This window comes from Neofelis nebulosa, chromosome 2 (genome assembly GCF_028018385.1).
Source record: "Neofelis nebulosa isolate mNeoNeb1 chromosome 2, mNeoNeb1.pri, whole genome shotgun sequence".
NCBI lineage: Eukaryota > Metazoa > Chordata > Mammalia > Carnivora > Felidae > Neofelis > Neofelis nebulosa.
This window is the reverse complement of record NC_080783.1, coordinates 43,637,712-43,655,116: the sequence shown is the minus strand read 5'-3', so window position 1 is coordinate 43,655,116 and position 17,405 is coordinate 43,637,712. Positions and strand designations below refer to the sequence as shown.

The 17,405-nt window shown below is 39.3% G+C and overlaps 1 protein-coding gene across 4 annotated transcripts in view; it reads left to right on the top strand.

Annotated features, from left to right (window-relative positions):
* MYO1B (myosin IB) overlaps positions 1–17,405 on the top strand; it is a 189,540-nt gene that overhangs the window by 143,779 nt on the left and 28,356 nt on the right. For all 4 annotated transcript variants that reach the window (XM_058710880.1, XM_058710897.1, XM_058710887.1 and 1 more), the window contains exons 14-20: positions 2,485–2,589; positions 5,678–5,740; positions 9,270–9,470; positions 10,634–10,860; positions 14,059–14,259; positions 15,904–15,997; positions 16,857–17,006. In XM_058710880.1, coding sequence (XP_058566863.1) covers positions 2,485–2,589; positions 5,678–5,740; positions 9,270–9,470; positions 10,634–10,860; positions 14,059–14,259; positions 15,904–15,997; positions 16,857–17,006 — 1,041 coding nt within the window. The remainder of the gene's footprint in view (positions 1–2,484; positions 2,590–5,677; positions 5,741–9,269; positions 9,471–10,633; positions 10,861–14,058; positions 14,260–15,903; positions 15,998–16,856; positions 17,007–17,405) is intronic.

Sequence of the window (17,405 nt, the reverse complement as noted above, 5' to 3'; positions counted from 1 at the left end):
ACGCATTAAATCCTGAAGCCTTGGGACTTCAAGCAAGTCACATGAGGTATTGTCTGAGTCAGACTTTTTATCCTGCGTAGCTCACGCCTCGCAGAACCACAGTTCAGACACCACCTGTAGGTATTGTAGACCTGTCGTTTGAACTGGTTGGACGTGCGCCTTGATTTCGGAGTTTTATGCCAATCAGAAACATAGCCCGAATGGTAAAATCTGTCATTTGCACCAATGAATAACTGTCGATAAGTGTTTACTGTTAGAAGTTTATGGCAAATTAAGAACTGATTGCATTTTGTATAATCTGTCCCTTTTTGCACCAGAATGCAGTAAGTATGAACTGTTTGCAGTGACAGTCTGTTGCATGCTCCTGTGTTAATGGCTTCTCCAGCTGTGTGGATTTTGCAGTAAATGGCCATTGATTAACTGTGTGCAGATATGAAATAGAGAATTCATACAGGAATCTTTAAATGTTGAAGGGAAATCTAGTTGAGTTCTAACTTACTCCTTGAGTGGCGTTGTAATTGTGAAGCTTTGCCTCTGATTTCTAACCTGCTTGTGTGTATTTCATAGTCCTGTTACAGAGCGTACTTCAAGCTGTTCATGGTCATGTGATGTGTCCAAGGACACTACTTATTCTCCACTTCCTTTTCCTCATTAGTTACCATATGAAGTTCAGCATCATTTTGCTTAAATGGCTCCATGAGCATAGACTTATTAAATTAACAGGAAGGATTTACTCCATGAATTTCATGGAAACCCATTAAAACTTTAATTTTATTTGTAAGTTTAATTTGGGGTAGTGGTATTATATAAGGATATATTTTACCAAACTAAGAAACCTAGACTTCCTCATTGAGAAATGACCTTATCCTGACCATAATCATAATAAGGCGTCTATCCCAGATGGGCTTGTGCTTCTGACAAAAATTGTTAAGTTCCAAAGATTAGAACACATAGCTTTTAAAATTTTATGTGAAAATGAGTATTGGGGAAGGCCCTTTGTACCTAAGACTGTGTTCGTCTTGAAAATCAGCGTGTGCCCTTTAGCAAGAACCTGCAACATTAAAATCAAAAAACAAAATAGCTTTTATCCTTGACCAGATTTAGCATTAAAAGATTAGTCAGTGATAGTGTGTATGTGTCATTTAAGGTTTAGAGTTAGAAGTTTTCCCTGATTAATTAGTTCATCACTGGTAATAGGAAACCCTTAGCTGACTTCCGGCAAAGAATGTGGTCAGATACTGCGTGACTTTTTTGCTTTCGTCACTCACGGAGAGATTCGAAGGCCAGTTGCTCTGTGTTTTCACAGGAAGCGACGAGCTTCAGTTTCACGCCTGGACACTCCTAGCTCATTAGGCCAGGAATAGCCACCTCAGTGGGACAGGAGTCAGGTTTATCAGTGGTGAGGTCATACCATCCCTTGCTCCCATGGCTGCCATCTCCTGTCTGCAAAGACATATGATAGAGGTGAAGAGAACATGTTTTCTTACCAGATCTACCTCTTCCGGAATGGTGTGGTTCTTGGCGAATTGTATTCATTCCACAGGCATGCATTTTGTGCCCTCAGTATATATGTCAGTACATTAAACCCTGCGGATTGTTCAGAGATGATTTAGGTATGGATCTTGCATCGGAGTTCATAGGAGGTAACTCTAACATGAAGAGAAACTGCTGAGGGGCCGAAGGGTGATAAATATGTGAGCCTTCTGAGAGAAGAGAGATTGTTTCTCGCTGGGGAGATGATTTTGATGTGCTGATTCCCTTGGGTCTCTTATTTTTTAGGCACTTCACTCATTCATTCACTCATCAAGTACGTGTGGAGAACTTGCTAGGTGCAAAGTCCTGTGCAAGGCATGGGCTTACATTGGTCAGCAAGAGAGACACGTGGTCAGCCCTTGCCCTTAAGGAACATATAGTCTGATGAGACAGATGAGGCTGAAACTGATCAATACATGTGTACACATATGCACACGCACACACGTATATACACACAGCATGATTTTTTAAAAAGTGCTGGTATCTAAGAGTTTGAATGAGGGAGCTGACCTCAGAAGGGGGCAATAAGTGGTCAGGTCAGGAAGACTTTCTCGGGCTCTAGAGTTTCACCTGAGAATGGAAGATTGAGAACTTGGGTGACAGAGATTCTAAAGCTCACTGTTCCTTTTCTGATCCTTTAGGAGAAACTTTTTTTTTTTTTAACCACATGTAGAGTGCTTCTCTGTCAACTAAAAGTCTTCATCTTTCAAATACTGCATAACGTGTGTATACCTCATTCATTCACTTGACTCGTGAGCCATTTCTTGAGTGCCTGCGGTGTGCAAACCCTCTGTGTGCTGGGCCTCGGTGTCCCAGGAGCTGTGTGCTGGGCTGCAATTAAATCTGCGAGATGGCGTGTGATGTCTCTTATGGATTGAGCTGTTGGAGCATCGCTGCTGTGGGACAGCTAGTGCATGGTTCATAAGGCCGTTTTCATTTTTCTCCATATAGGACAACAGCTTTGAGCAGTTCATTATTAATTATTGTAATGAAAAGCTACAACAGATCTTCATTGAACTTACTCTTAAAGAGGAGCAAGAAGAGTATATACGGGAGGTAATGTTGAAATATATGTTTTTTAAATGTTCCTTTTATACTCATAATACAAATTGTGGATTTCGAAGCCTATCTAAACATGATCCTAAAATCAGATTTATCTGAGTTTAGCCATGTTGTGTCTCTTAAAAACCCATTTGTTATGACATCTAAGCTACCTGGGATTATCTTTGCTGCTCTGCTGCTAGTGCCTCGAACAATGCCTGGCACATAGTAGTTGCTCAGTAAACATCAGTTGACTGACTTGAGTCCTGGTGGATTCTAGTGCAATGATGTAAAATAATAGTGTGTTTAAAAAAAAAGAGTCTGAGATGAATGGACCAACAACTGTGACATCCATACAAGGAAACACTACTCAGCAATTAAAAAGGAACAAACATGGGACGCCTGGGTGGCTCAGTCGGTTGAGCGTCCAATCATGATCTTGCGTTCATGGGTTCGAGCCCCGTGTCGGGCTCTGTGCTGACAGCTCAGAGCCTGAAGCCTGCTTCGGATTCTGTGTCTCCCTCTCTCTCTGCCCCTCCCCCACTCGTGCTCTGTGTCTCTCTTAAAAATAAATAAACATTAAAAAAAGGAAGAAACGCCATTTGAAACACCAGGGATGGACCTGGTGGGTATTATGCTGAGTGAAATAAGTGAGACTGAGAAACACAGACACCGTATGATTTCCCTCCTGTGGAATCTAAAAAACAAAACAAATGAATAAACAAAAAGCAGACTGATAAACACAAAGAGCAAACTGATGCTTGCCAGAGGGAAGGCGGTGGGGGATGAGCAAAGTGGGTGAAAGGGAGTGGGAGATACAGGTTTCCAGTTATGGAATGGATAAGTCACAGAAATAAAAGGCCCAGCGTGGGGAATATAGTCCATGGTCTTGAAGTAGTGTTGCATGGTGACAGATGGCAGCCACACTTGTGTTGGGCATAGACTAAGGTATAGACAAATTGGGGCACTAGGTTGTACACCTGAAACTAATGTAACAATGTGTCACCTCTACTGAAAAAAAAATTTTTTTTTAATTTTTTTTTTTTTTTTAACGTTTATTTATTTTTGAGACAGAGAGAGACAGAGCATGAACGGGGGAGGGGCAGAGAGAGAGGGAGACACAGAATCGGAAACAGGCTCCAGGCTCTGAGCCATCAGCCCAGAGCCTGACGCGGGGCTCGAACTCACGGACCGCGAGATCGTGACCTGAGCTGAAGTCGGATGCTTAACCGACTGAGCCACCCAGGCGCCCCTGAAAAAAAATTTTTTTAAACCAACAAATACTTGATCATGTGCTCATCTGAAGAATTTTAATCATGGCTTTTCCAGAGTAAAACATATTAAACATGAAAGGAAAAAAATAATAAAATAAAAATGGCGGTCCGTTGTCCAAAAAAAAAAAAGGAAAGAAAAAGGAACAAGCAATTGATAAACACCATAAAATGAAGGATTCTCAAATGCACTAATGCCAAATGAAGGAAGCCAGACTCAAAAGTCTGCATACTGTATGATTCCATGATATGTTGTTCCAGAAAAGGCAAAGTGACAGAGACAGAAAAGTTGGTCATTGCCAGAGGACGGGAGTCGTGAGAGTGTGACTACCAAGGGGAAAAACAAGGGAATTTTGGTGGTGGTTACATTACACCATGCATTTGCCAAAACTTATGAGAACTATATACCCAAAAAGTCAGTATCACTCTGTATAAATTTGAAAATATTTTGAGGCTTTGTTCAATCTTGAAAAGCACTGATTTCCTAAAATTTTATAATAAAAACAGGTAATATTTATTGAGCTCTTACTGTATTGCCAGGTGTTGTACAGGTGCTGTGTATTGATTATCTCAATGTAATTTGAAAGTAATCAGAAGTAGTGTTTACAAAATCCTTGTATCCTTAATTGTAAAACCATACTTGGTTTTCATCCTTTCATTTTTTAAATAGTTAATGTTTTTGGAAGTATAAAATTATTTCAGACAAAAGGAGAAATCATTATATTCTGCATATGTTGTATTATATTTTTGTTTCCTTTTCATTTATTTGCTTTAATATTTGAATAATGATACTACCTATTTGTCTTCATTTTCTATAGCATAGTTGTAAATCATTAAAGACACTGAGTCCTTTTTTTTTTTTTTGCCTCAATATAGATTTTTCTAATGTGATTGTTGTCCCCAGTGACTTAGTAAAATAACCCATCTACTTGAAAGCTACATCATAAATATTTCATCTTTCTTTCAGAATGATCATCATGCTTTAGAAACGTTTTATACTTTTCTGGCACTTTTTTAACGTAAACTTCCTAAAAGCCAGATTCATTCCCTTCCTGTCTTCTCACCATAAAGAGATTGCCCCAACTTTGATGTGTAACTTAAAAGTTTGTACAGATTGTCTGAGACGCGTCTAAGAATATATAGGAAGATCCCTAGCTTGCTGTATGAATTAAATTTCTTCCCCTTAGAGGAAAAATAAATGTTTACACTTATGGGCAGAGTATAAACAGATCCAGAACGATTACATTTAGCCTCACAGATTTGGCTTTGTAGCTAGCATTAGAACCAGTGGGTTGGTTTTTGTGTCTTTCCTTATGTTGAAAATATTTTGTCTTAGCACTGGGATATTTTTACATTTGAAATAGTCAACTGCCCTACAACATGGGATTGACTCTAAAATTAATTTTTTCCTTGTGATTACAAATCAAGAACAGAAAAATGTAGGCCCTAGATTCCTGGGATCAAGTTCTGACTTATTTCCTTATAAACATTGTAAATATACACAGAGTAATATTGACCCAAGGGCCTGTTGAGTCCGTGTTTGGCACAGAGCCAGGGGAGTGCATGGGAAATTGTCACAGATGGCAGAGTGGAATGAGGGGCAGTCTCAGAACAGGTCAAGGGTGTTCCTTCAGTCACATCGTGTCAATGGCGGACTGCTGCAATTAGGGAAGTTTTGGGAACCGGAAGATGACATTTGCTGCATTATTGTGTAAAGGAAATAATCAGAGAGGAAGTGAAATATATTAAGATGGCAGAGTCTGTTTTATAGATGGTAGTGTTGTAGTATCATCATCGTATGGAATCTGATTTTGTTCTGCTTTCTTTCTCAGGGCATAGAATGGACACACATTGACTACTTCAATAATGCTATCATTTGTGACCTGATAGAAAATGTGAGTATTAGGTATAATTTTCTAAAAAATTCTCAGTAATAATTTACTGCTTACAGAAGACCTCACTGCCTTGGTGTCTTCATGATTTTGACACTTCTGAGAGCTGTGGAGTTCTAGAGACTTTATTGTAGCCATGAGGAATCATACACAGTTCTTGAACACACATATAGACAGCTGGACATTTTGATCCTTGGCTAGGATTTCCTGTGCTCATCTTGTGGCTGCATCACAGAGCCCTTTAGGGCATTAATATGCCTTACATGCATCATTCTTTTCTGTATACTGGTAACCCAGGTCCGGTCCGCGGCTCCTGGGAATATGAGCACTGGTCAGAGGAGGCTCTGAAAAAAAGGTTTTTGCCAAATCAAATATCCATTTCATTTCTAAAACTCTAGTAGCTTCTTCATATCCCGTTCAATGGTTATTACCAAAAAGATAATTATTGGTGAGGATGTGAAGTAAAAGGAACCTCTGTGCACTCCTGGTGGGAATGTAAATTAGTGCAGCCATAACAGAAGATAGTATGAAGGTTTGTCAAAAAATTAAAAATAGAACTACCATATGATGGTAGCAATTCCACTTTGGGAATATATCCAAGGGAAACGGAATCAGGATCTTGGAGAGAGATATTTACTCCCATGTTAATTACAGGGTTGTTCACAATAGCCAAGATATGGAAACAGCCTAAGTGTCCGTCTATAGATGAATGGATAAAGAAGATGTGTGCATATACAATGGCATGTTATTCAGCCACGAGAAAGAAGGAAATCCTGTCATTTGTGACAATGCAGATGGACCTTGAGGGCATTACACTAAGTGAAATAAGTTAGTCGGAGAAAGACAAATGCATGACATCATTTATATGTAGAATCTAAAAAAGCCAAAGAAACAGAAGAGAATGGCCGTTGCTAGGGGCTGGGAGTAGGGGAAATGGGGAGATGTCAGTCAAAGGGTACAGACTTTCTAGTTGCAAGATGAATAAGTTCTAGAGATGTAATGTGTAGCATGGTGATTACAGTTAACAGTGCTATATTATGTATTTGAAAATAGTTAAGAGGGTAAGTTTTAAATGTTCTCATCACGAAAAAGAAATGGTAATTATGTGATGTGATAGAGCTGTTAACTAAGGTTATAGTGGTAATCATTTTGCAATATTGAAAGGGTACCAAATTATCACCTCGTATACTTCAAACTTACACAGTGTTATATGTCAATTATATCTCAGTACAGCTGGGAAAAAATTTTAAGTAAATAAAGAACAGGGGCGCCTGGGTGCCTTACTCAGTTGAGCGTCCGAGTTCGGCTCAGGTCATGATCTCACGGTCTGTGAGTTCAAGCCCCACGTTGGGCTCTGTGCTGACAGCTCAGAGCCTGGAGCCTGCTTTGGATTCTGTGTCTCCCTCTCTCTCTGCCCCTCCCCCATTCATGCTCTGTCTCTGTCTCTGTCTCTGTCTCTATCTGTCAAAAATAAATAAACATTTAAAAAAAATTTAAAGTAAATAAAGAACAACAAAAAAACATGCCCTTCAAGTTAAGATAAAGGAAGATGAAGGGACAGTCATGGGAGCTGAGTTAAGTAGGACCCCAGGAGTGGCTCAAGTATTGACCTAGCCTTGGTTCAGAGAACCTATGCGGGGGATGTCTTGTGTGTGACTTTGCAGGTGGCCAAGAGCCATAGGATTTTTCAGGTGACCACATTTGTCTGTATATATGTGAAAAGGCTTTTGAAGTCTAAAAAATTACTAGATATGTCTTAGATTCCAAAAGGTTACTAAATATTTTATTTTTATATCATCGTCTGTAGTTTATTATAAATGAATTGACTGCAGGAAGATTGATTTGTATGTGAAAACCTGGAAAAACTTATTTTATGCTTAGGATTACTCTCACTCCTGGCTTTGATAACAAAGTTATTTGAAACAATGCATAACCTTTATTGTCCTACAGTGGTTTTAGTTGTCAGTGATAGGTGAGTGCTGTGTTTTAGGAATAGAATTACAGGCTCTACATGTCCCAACAAGTGCCTTTCACAAGACCTTTTGGAAATTATATAATTAGCCAGTTATCTCTTCTCTCAGTTTTCAAGATATTCCTGAAAGCTGCACCTTTAATTAAATTGAATATGCTGAAGCGTTAGTTTTTCTATTAATAAGTAAACTTCGTTTTGAAAAATCTGAACAGTGTTGGAGTGTGAACACTAATGTTCCATGTAAGCAGTTCAGAACTCTAATATCTAGGAAATCAGTAGACGGACTGGAAAGTTTTCCTGGTAAATTTTGTGGAACCCAAATTGTGGGAACTTGACTTCCAGAAGTCATGACTAGCACATTTTCCTTCATAAATAATAACCTTGAACTTAATTATTTCCCTTCAAGAAGGAAAAAAAGAGAAAACAGTGTTCATACACTTAGTTTAATTAGATTATCTCAGCCCTAAGCACCCTTGCACATATGTTTGAAGAAACTCGTGTTCACATAGGAGCCTGGGCACATAAAGGAAATGTTTCCTTCCAGCGTTACCTAAAAGTAATGTTTACTCTGGGGTTGTTATGAACATACTTGATTCCTGAGAGTCCACACTTCCCTTGGGTTTTGTGTGGAATCAACAAATCCTGGTCAGAGGATGTCCCGGCCTTGTGAGGAGAAGGAGAGAGGAACCCGGGACTCTTGCCTGGTGGCTGTGGGTGGGGCTGATGGTCAGTAGAGTGGATTATTCTCTTGGGAATGGAGACATATGAGCCTGTAGGGGCAATCCAAGGAACAACGGCCTTTATTTAGCAAAGTAGAAGATTCCTGATTTTTTACTCCTTTTAACTGGGCTGGCTGCTCTTGGGATAAATACAATCATAGGGTCTGAATACATAACAAATTCTCACTCATGTTCAACACCCGTTTTGAAATTTTATGTGGAATACAAATTTTATTCTAAACAGATACTCTTGAAATACAGCTTGATTGCATTGATCCCAAATCACATCTTTTTTTTTTTTTTACTACAAAATAAACCGTATTTTGAACACATGAACAATTTGAAAACATCTGAAACCAATTTCCTTCTCAAGCTATGAATCAAATAATGGCCTTAGAAAAGACTGTGCTTTGTGATTTATGACCACATGTTGTAGAGACAGCATTGTCACATTAGTTTCTGATGTTTAGATTTGTGTTTGAATGTGTTTTGAATATGAGGTCTGACTTGCCTTTTTCGAACAATGTGAGTTGCAGTCATCAGCCCGCTGAGGTGGCTGAGGTGACTCCGTAGGTCCTGTTCTGAGGGCGGAAGGGAATGGGGGAGGGCAACTGATACAGACCCCTCCTCCCCAACATCACACACACACCTGGGACACTGTGGAAGGGGACCGACTTCTGTGGCTTTTTGTTACTTGTTTTGATTGTCTGCTTTTCGTTGTAACTGAATGGAATTTTCTCGTGACTAAGTTTTTTAATTGTGTTTGACGGTGTAATTAGGAATTATTATGAAAACAATACAGTGAGGAAGGAAGGAAACCTTTTTACTTCCTTTCTCGCAGAACACAAACGGAATCCTGGCCATGCTGGATGAGGAGTGCCTGAGGCCTGGCACGGTCACCGACGAGACCTTCTTGGAGAAGCTCAACCAAGTGTGTGCCACCCACCAGCACTTCGAGAGCCGGATGAGCAAGAGCTCTCGGTTTCTCAATGACACGTCCCTGCCTCATAGCTGTTTCAGAATTCAGCACTATGCCGGCAAGGTATGGGGGAGCCATGAGTGCTCAGCGGGCCTGCGGCTGTTCCCCGAGGAGGCCGTGCCTCAGAGGTAGCTTTCTGACCAGTGCCAACTCGTGAGGAGAAGCTGAGTTGCTAGAAGAGTAGAATCAGTAAATGTTCAGTAGAAGTAGAATCTGGGTCATGTTGAGCAAAATCTTACTAATACTCAGAGCTGAGAGGAAAGCCAGTGGACTTCATGAGAGAGTTGGAATGTATTTTAAAAGTCGATTTTGTTGTTTCTCAGCTCTGAGATATCCTATAAAAATAGATCTGTCAACATTAATAAAAGGAGACGTGGTGGTAAAAATTAGGAGACACTAAAGACTTACAGTAAGGTTTTACAAGCACACAAATATTATGAGTTCTTAGATTGAGATTTTGAAACAACAGTGAGGAAATACTGACTTTTTTTAAAAAAAGCATTATTCATTTGCTTTTGTGAGGGAATTTTATACCATCTAAGATACATAAAAATGTTAAAAACAGATTTGACCATAGCTTAATTTTTAGAGTCCTGAAAAAGTATTGATTGACATTAATACCCCCTTTCTTCTAAATAAGATTACAAACTTCAAAGAGGAAAACATTCTCAATTATGTAGCTAGTAAAAATTAAGTATATAGTATCTGAATTACTGTTAATTTCAAAAAGTTGGAACTTGGTACTTATTCCCCCCCCCCCCCCCCCAGTTTATGTTACTAAAAGATACTTTTCTGTTCAATTTCTCTGCTCACCTAGGATGTCTGAAAATATCAGTGCTATCTCTATTTTCTCCTATCTACTTAAGACTAGAATTGGCATATGTGAACTTAAAAAAAAAAAAAAAAAAAAAAAGTAAAACCTCAAAAATGTGCTCAAACACCAAAAAAGCCTAAAATCCTTTGAAAACGTTATGAGAGCATTTTTGGAGTTTATTCTTGCAAATCCTGAAGGGTAATAGAATTTATTTTGAACTCTTCTGTGATTTAGACAGATGGAATTTAAACTTGGAGGCTAATTCGGTATTAGGAGTGTGACTAATGTGTCGGGGGTTTTTTGATGGAGAAAGAGGAGGCGGCAATAGAGATAGTCCTGGAATATTTTTAACGGTTATATGACGTTCTGGAGTACAGTTTATCAGCTGCGGAGTCTCTTGTGCTACTCGTAGGTGCTGTACCAGGTGGAAGGATTTGTTGACAAAAACAATGACCTTCTGTATCGAGACCTGTCCCAAGCCATGTGGAAGGCCAGCCACACCCTCATCAAGTCTTTGTTCCCGGAAGGGAACCCAGCCAAGATCAACCTGAAAAGGCCTCCTACAGCAGGCTCTCAGTTCAAGGCATCCGTGGCCACGCTGATGAAAAACCTGCAGACCAAGAATCCAAACTACATTAGGTATTTTTGGCACATAAAATTCTCTGACAAGTTCATCATGAAGGCACTTTCAAGGAAGATCATTTTCCTGTTTGCCTTAATCTGAATTAGCCCCAGCAGAGGATAACTGAAGCTCTTACACTTCGAATAATGTGGTATCTTGGGTTTACTTAAAAAATACTCCAGTGCCCTTTACCTGCCTTCAAGTAAGGAATTTCAGAATGGGGGAAAAAAGTGTGGTGTGGGATGGGAATAGATATTTAATGAAATCGCATTGTTGGCTCCTAGGGTTCTTAACTTTCTGTATCTCTTTTTTGTTTAATGACAAATTCAGAAATGTATACTTTCTTTCTGGTAAGGGTTTTGCATAATACTCTTTATTGGATTCGTTTTGGATTCTTGTTACATTAACTTAGAATGCAGCATTAAAGCAAGTGGGGCTTTAGTTAGAACTTTGGTGTTAGAAAATATGTGCCTCTTTCTTTCCTAGGAGACTTGTAGATTTGAAGAAAGGAATGACTCCCCAGACAATCTTACATTTTTCTTTTTTTTTTTTTTTTTTTTTTTAAATTTTTTTTTTCAACGTTTTTTATTTATTTTTGGGACAGAGAGAGACAGAGCATGAACGGGGGAGGGGCAGAGAGAGAGGGAGACACAGAATTGGAAACAGGCTCCAGGCTCCGAGCCATCGGCCCAGAGCCTGACGCGGGGCTCGAACTCACGGACCATGAGATCGTGACCTGGCTGAAGTCGGACGCTTAACCGACTGCGCCACCCAGGCGCCCCAATCTTACATTTTTCAAAGCAACAGAAAGAATTCCTTAAGAAGCATCTGGTCTCTTTTTTCTTTTTCTGGGCATCTTAGATCTCAAGATTCAGTAAAGACCAATTAGGATTAGAGTTTTACATGTGTGCATTTGGTGAACTAGATAATAGGAGATGTGTGTCTAACAGGTCAGATTTCATATAATGCATACACACCCACACATACCTTCCATAATTGCCTTTGCAAATACAGTTGCGAGGAAACTAGCGTGAAGAACATTTTTGTGTCTGGCTTGTTTACCAAATATTGATATTAGTAACAAATATAAAGAGTCAGAATCCCCTGGTTTGATTGCAATCAGTCAGGTTGGAGCATATATTGGGTAAAGATCCTAGTTTCAAAAAAGAAAGAAAAAAAAAGGAAATTTTCTGTGGTCAGTTGCTTTTGTTATTCTCAATTAAGTGGACTTTAAAAAAATCATTACTTAATAATAATTTACATGACATGGTATGCGCAGATCCTAGGTGAACAGCTCAGTTATTTTTTTCACCAGTGTATATATACACTTTGGCAACCACCACCCTGGTCCAGATATGGAACACTCTGTTACCCCAGAATTGTTCCTTCATTCCCCTTCCCTTTTAGTGGTTTTAATGTATTTCTAAGAAGTCTTAATGAACTACAAGTTTGTGAATATTATCATATTTTTTCCTAGAGTCTTTATAGTTTCAAATTTCATATTAAGGTCCATATTTTTCCATATAGATAACCTGTTGCTCTGGCATCATATATTGAAAAGAAAAAAAACTTTTATTTTTTATTCAGTTATCTTGATGTCTTTATTGAAATTCAGTTGAAAGCACATGTAAGAGTCTAAGTCTAAACACACTAGTCTGTTCCACTGATCTGGTTGTCTATTTTTTTTTTTTTTTTATGTTTATTTACTTTTGAGAGGAAGACACAGAATCTGAAGTAGGCTCCAGGCTCTGGGCTGTCAGCACAGAGCCAGACATGGGCTTGAACCCACGAACCATGAGATCATGACCTGAGCTGAAGTCAGACGTTTAACAGACTGAGCCACTTAGGCACCCCCTGGTTGTCTATTTTTAAGCCAAAGAGTGGACATTATTTTTATAAATGTTAAAGGAGAAGCATAAAAACACTGAGGTCATAAGATTTAATTGTTCACCTATTACATATGTGTGTAGAATTTATTTAGCAGTTGTAGGTAGGCAAATGTAACCATAAATGTTTAGCAGCAGTGTTAATGAAGATACAGAGGTTGCTTCCATAAGATCCAAACATAACAATGGCTTAAACAAGATTGTCATTTATTTCTTATGTAACTTCTGAGTATAAGGACTCCAGGGCTAATACAACATCTTTGTTTTGTGGCTCTGTGATTCCCAGGGTGTTTCTCTCATCCATATTGTCAAAGATGGCTCTCCACCATGGCTACATTCCCAACGAGCAGTTAGCAGAAGAACAAAGGGAATGCAAGCCCCTTCCTTTTAAAGACACTTTCGGAAGTGCCATATATTAATTCTGCTATGATCCTAGTGGCCACAGTTTTAATCACATGGCCACACCTGCTTGCAAAGGAGGCTGGGAAATGTTGTCTGTTGTCTTTCTTTGAGCAGCAAAATGCCCTGTTAAAAAGGAGGGAGAGGGGCACCTGGGTGGCTCAGTCAGTTAGGCATCTGACCTCAGCTCGGGTCATGATCTCACAGTTCGTGGTTTTGAGCCCCCATCAGGCTCTGTGCTGACAGCTAAGAGCCTGGAACCCACTTCGGATTCTGTGTCTCCCTTTCTCTCTGCCCCTCCCCTGCTCACGCTCTGTCTCTCTCTCTCTCTTTCTCAAAAATAAATAAACATTAAAAAAATTTTTTTTTGAAAAGGAGGGAGATATGGGGTTATAGGGAGACAACAGTGTTTTTAATAATGTCACTGAAGTATCTAATACACATACAATACAGTAAAGTGTATGACTCTTCATTGTACAGCTTGTTTAAGTTTTAACCCCATCTGGACCAAGATATAAAACATTTCCATCATCCCATAAGATTCCTTTATGCCCCTTCCCTGTTGATCTGTACCCCTAATTCTCCCCAGAGGTAACAGCAAACTGGTTTCTAGCCATAGATTTATTTTTCTCGAACTTCACATAAAAAGTGTACTCTTTTATGTCAAACTTATTTCAGTCAACAAAATGTCAGTGATATCATCCATTTTATTGTATGGGTTGGCATTTTATTCTTTTTTTAACTCACATGTATGTCACGTATTTTCTGTAAAATGATTTGAAATATTTTCAAAAGAAATGACTAGGTTACCCAAGAATAATAAATAATTATCCCAAGCAGTAAATAACTATATACTATATTTTATAAAACACAGACAGATATATCCATAAGAGACAGAGTTTAAAACCTAAAATCTTTGTGATCTTTTAGGTGCATCAAACCAAATGATAAAAAAGCGGCACACATCTTCAACGAGGCTCTTGTGTGTCATCAGATCAGGTACCTGGGACTTTTGGAGAATGTCCGAGTCAGGAGGGCAGGCTATGCCTTCAGGCAGGCCTATGAACCTTGCCTAGAAAGATACAAAATGCTTTGTAAACAAACATGGCCTCATTGGAAAGGACCAGCAAGGTAAGAAATTCATTGGTTACATTTAATAATGAAGTTATAAAGGATACAAATAACATGCTGTTTTCTTCACGTGCTGTTAGTATACAGAATTTGATGGAAAGTTGGATGTAACCTCTGTATTGGACCATCTTCCATCAGGATACCATTTTGTATTAATTATTGATTGATTATAGAGGTCTCGATTGTAAAGTTTGGATGGGGCTTATCCAATCCACGAATTTTAAAAATACGCTGTGGCAAGTTAGTAGGAAGGGATCTGTAATTGCTAAGTATATTTGTGTAGAATCATAAAAGGGTGGAGTTAGAGGTATCTTGGATCAGTGCTCTCACCCTTTTGGTTTTTTTCTGTAAGGAATTAACCCCAGAGACAGACAGTGGGTGGGGGTGAGGGTCTTTCTCTTTGCACGAGCTCCGCACCCATGGAGAAATAGATATAGGAGCAGATTGGACTCAAAGAGTCAGTGTTATTGCTGATAAAGCGGGATTGAAGAATATGGCAGAATCTGGGCCATGCAGCTTTCAGTCTATCTTCCCTGAATTGTACTTAGCCCTCCAGTCCCAGACAGAGCGCTGGACCACTACAGGCCCATCCCATGGAGCAGCCCCTGTGAGCTCTCCACATGCAGAGAGAATGTGTGTGATGGTTGGGGGGTAGGGGGGGGGGTGAGGGGGTGCTGCTGCAGAAGAGAAAGTGGGCTTTGCCTGTCTGGTGGTCTTTCTTCTGCTCTCACCAGTCAGAGGAGTTGCCGCTTCTCTGTAGGTTGTAGAAGCTCTCCCAACTGCCACAAGAAGGCCAACATGCTTCTTTTACGGGCCCGTGCAGAGACTAGGGATTTGATTTCACTGTACTGGTATTGCGTCCACATTCTCGCTGGACTGGCCTTTAATAGGGACATCACTAGTATTAGACACTCACCCTTTACTACAAGGAGATGAACTCCAGACATATGATGGGGTCTCTGCTACAAAATTCAATACACAGATGATATACAATGTGGGTACTGTTTGTTCCCACTGCTAATTTCCAGGTCAGAACATGTATTCACTCCCTGCCTGGCACCTAGGCCATAGGTTGATGGGATAAAGTTTAGTTAGAAATTGCTGTTGAAACTGGGGTCCAGGATGGAGAAGTGAGAGCCAAGTTCAGGCAGGCCTCGCTCCTACCACATAAGGCCTATGCTTCATGACACCCATTGGTCTGGCACTTAGCACTCTCTTCTTGGGTCCTGCCCACACTGTGAGGCACAGAGGCGCAATATTCAAAATATTTTGGAGAATTAACCATGTGCATTCAAAATAGATGTGAATTTCTTACACACCCTCCGGGTTCTGGTTGGTGCTTTGTGATGGGTATATCTGATTCAAAGATTACCTCTGCTAATGAAATCAAGATACGGTTTTAATACCCTATTGTCTTAGACTGCATAGTTCTGAACCCAAATTTACTTTTTTAGTGTTAACTGGATTTGGTTTAATTCGTGGAATTCAGTCTGAAGATTCTTTGATAGAAGGCTGTTTACTAAAAGACCAATTATACTTGGAAATAAAGCTATTATTTTATACCACTGAGAACCTGATACTGTGATTTCAGAGAAGATAACCTCTTTTTGTAACTCAGAAAACTATTTTTATTTATTTTTATAGGGCTGGCGTGGAGGTTCTCTTTAATGAGTTAGAGATTCCTGTGGAAGAGTACTCCTTTGGTAGATCAAAGATATTCATCCGGAACCCAAGAACAGTATGTAACCCAAACTTTTACAGACTGAACTTATGTTATAATCATATAGGCAAGTTCTTAAAGGATATTTAACTTCATAACATTACCCAAGATGCTGCCGATAGTGCCTCATTCAGTTTTTTCTGCAAATGTCCGAGAGGATGGGCAAGTAGGGGGCATTAAAAGAACATGTGTATTTGTTTATGAAACATCAAAATCTTAGATTGCACAACACTTCATAAATCATAAAGGAACTGTTGTTACAACAATAAAACCTTCTTAACTCATAGGAATTGGAGGTAAATTCAGTCTGTATTTATAATACCTGAATTATGCAATAATTTTAGGAAAGCCAGCCCTATTATTTTGAGGTACATGAAAGCACTCATATTTAAAAAAATTTTAAGCTGAAAATTTTAAGCTGAAAATTCTACTTAGGAACGTCCAAGGGAGCATTTTTTTATAAATGAATTAGTATGAAGTATAACTAATACAACAGTGTTTTTGGTAATTTGGAAATTTGGAGAATCTGGAAGAATGTTTGAATTGTTAAACAGAGACCTTATCAGCACTTCCCTGCCGTAACAGTTGCATTCTCCTGGGTAGAGTAAAGGTAAATCTAAGTGCCCAGTTCGGCCTTTCTCTGATTTGTCATAAATTCTATATCACCTAAGATAAATAGTGATCTTGTATGAATTCATGAAAAGAGTTTTCTCATGGGTTATTATCCATATCATCTATAATCAAGACAGTTATTCATTTTTTTCCTCAAATGGGGTTGACTTTAACATCATGACATTTTTCCGCCTGGGGATGTCTTTCATGTATGTCATAAGGTTTTGGTAGAGTTTTGATAAATCCAGCTATCTTTTCTTATTAGTTATTCAAGCTAGAAGACCTGAGGAAGCAGCGTCTTGAGGACTTGGCCACTCTCATTCAGAAGATTTATCGGGGGTGGAAATGTCGTACCCACTTCCTACTAATGAGAAAAAGCCAAATCGTGATAGCTGCCTGGTACAGGAGATACGCGGTAAGAGCCTCCACCCTTTTACTCTGTAAGAATGATGCTCATTGGCTAGTATTTGTTATGTACTTTGCGTGTAAGTTTTACGTATTCAGTCCTCCCAGCAACCTCATAAATTGAGTGCTTTTGTGGTACCTTTGTTAAAGGTGGGAAAACTAAGGCATGAGCCGTTGAGTAACTTGCCCGTGGTCACGCAGCTGCTAAGTGGCAAAGATGAGGTTTGAATCCAGGACTATTTCATAGCTCAAGTTGAGTATATCACACTGCCTTCCAGTGATATAGGTCCACATAGAGGGAAATCTAAATCTTGAATTTGCTCATCGGATTGGAAGAGATGGTGTCATTTAACCCTTTTCATGGGGTAGGCTCAGTTTTCCAAAATAATTGGCTGTTTTCCATGTATTG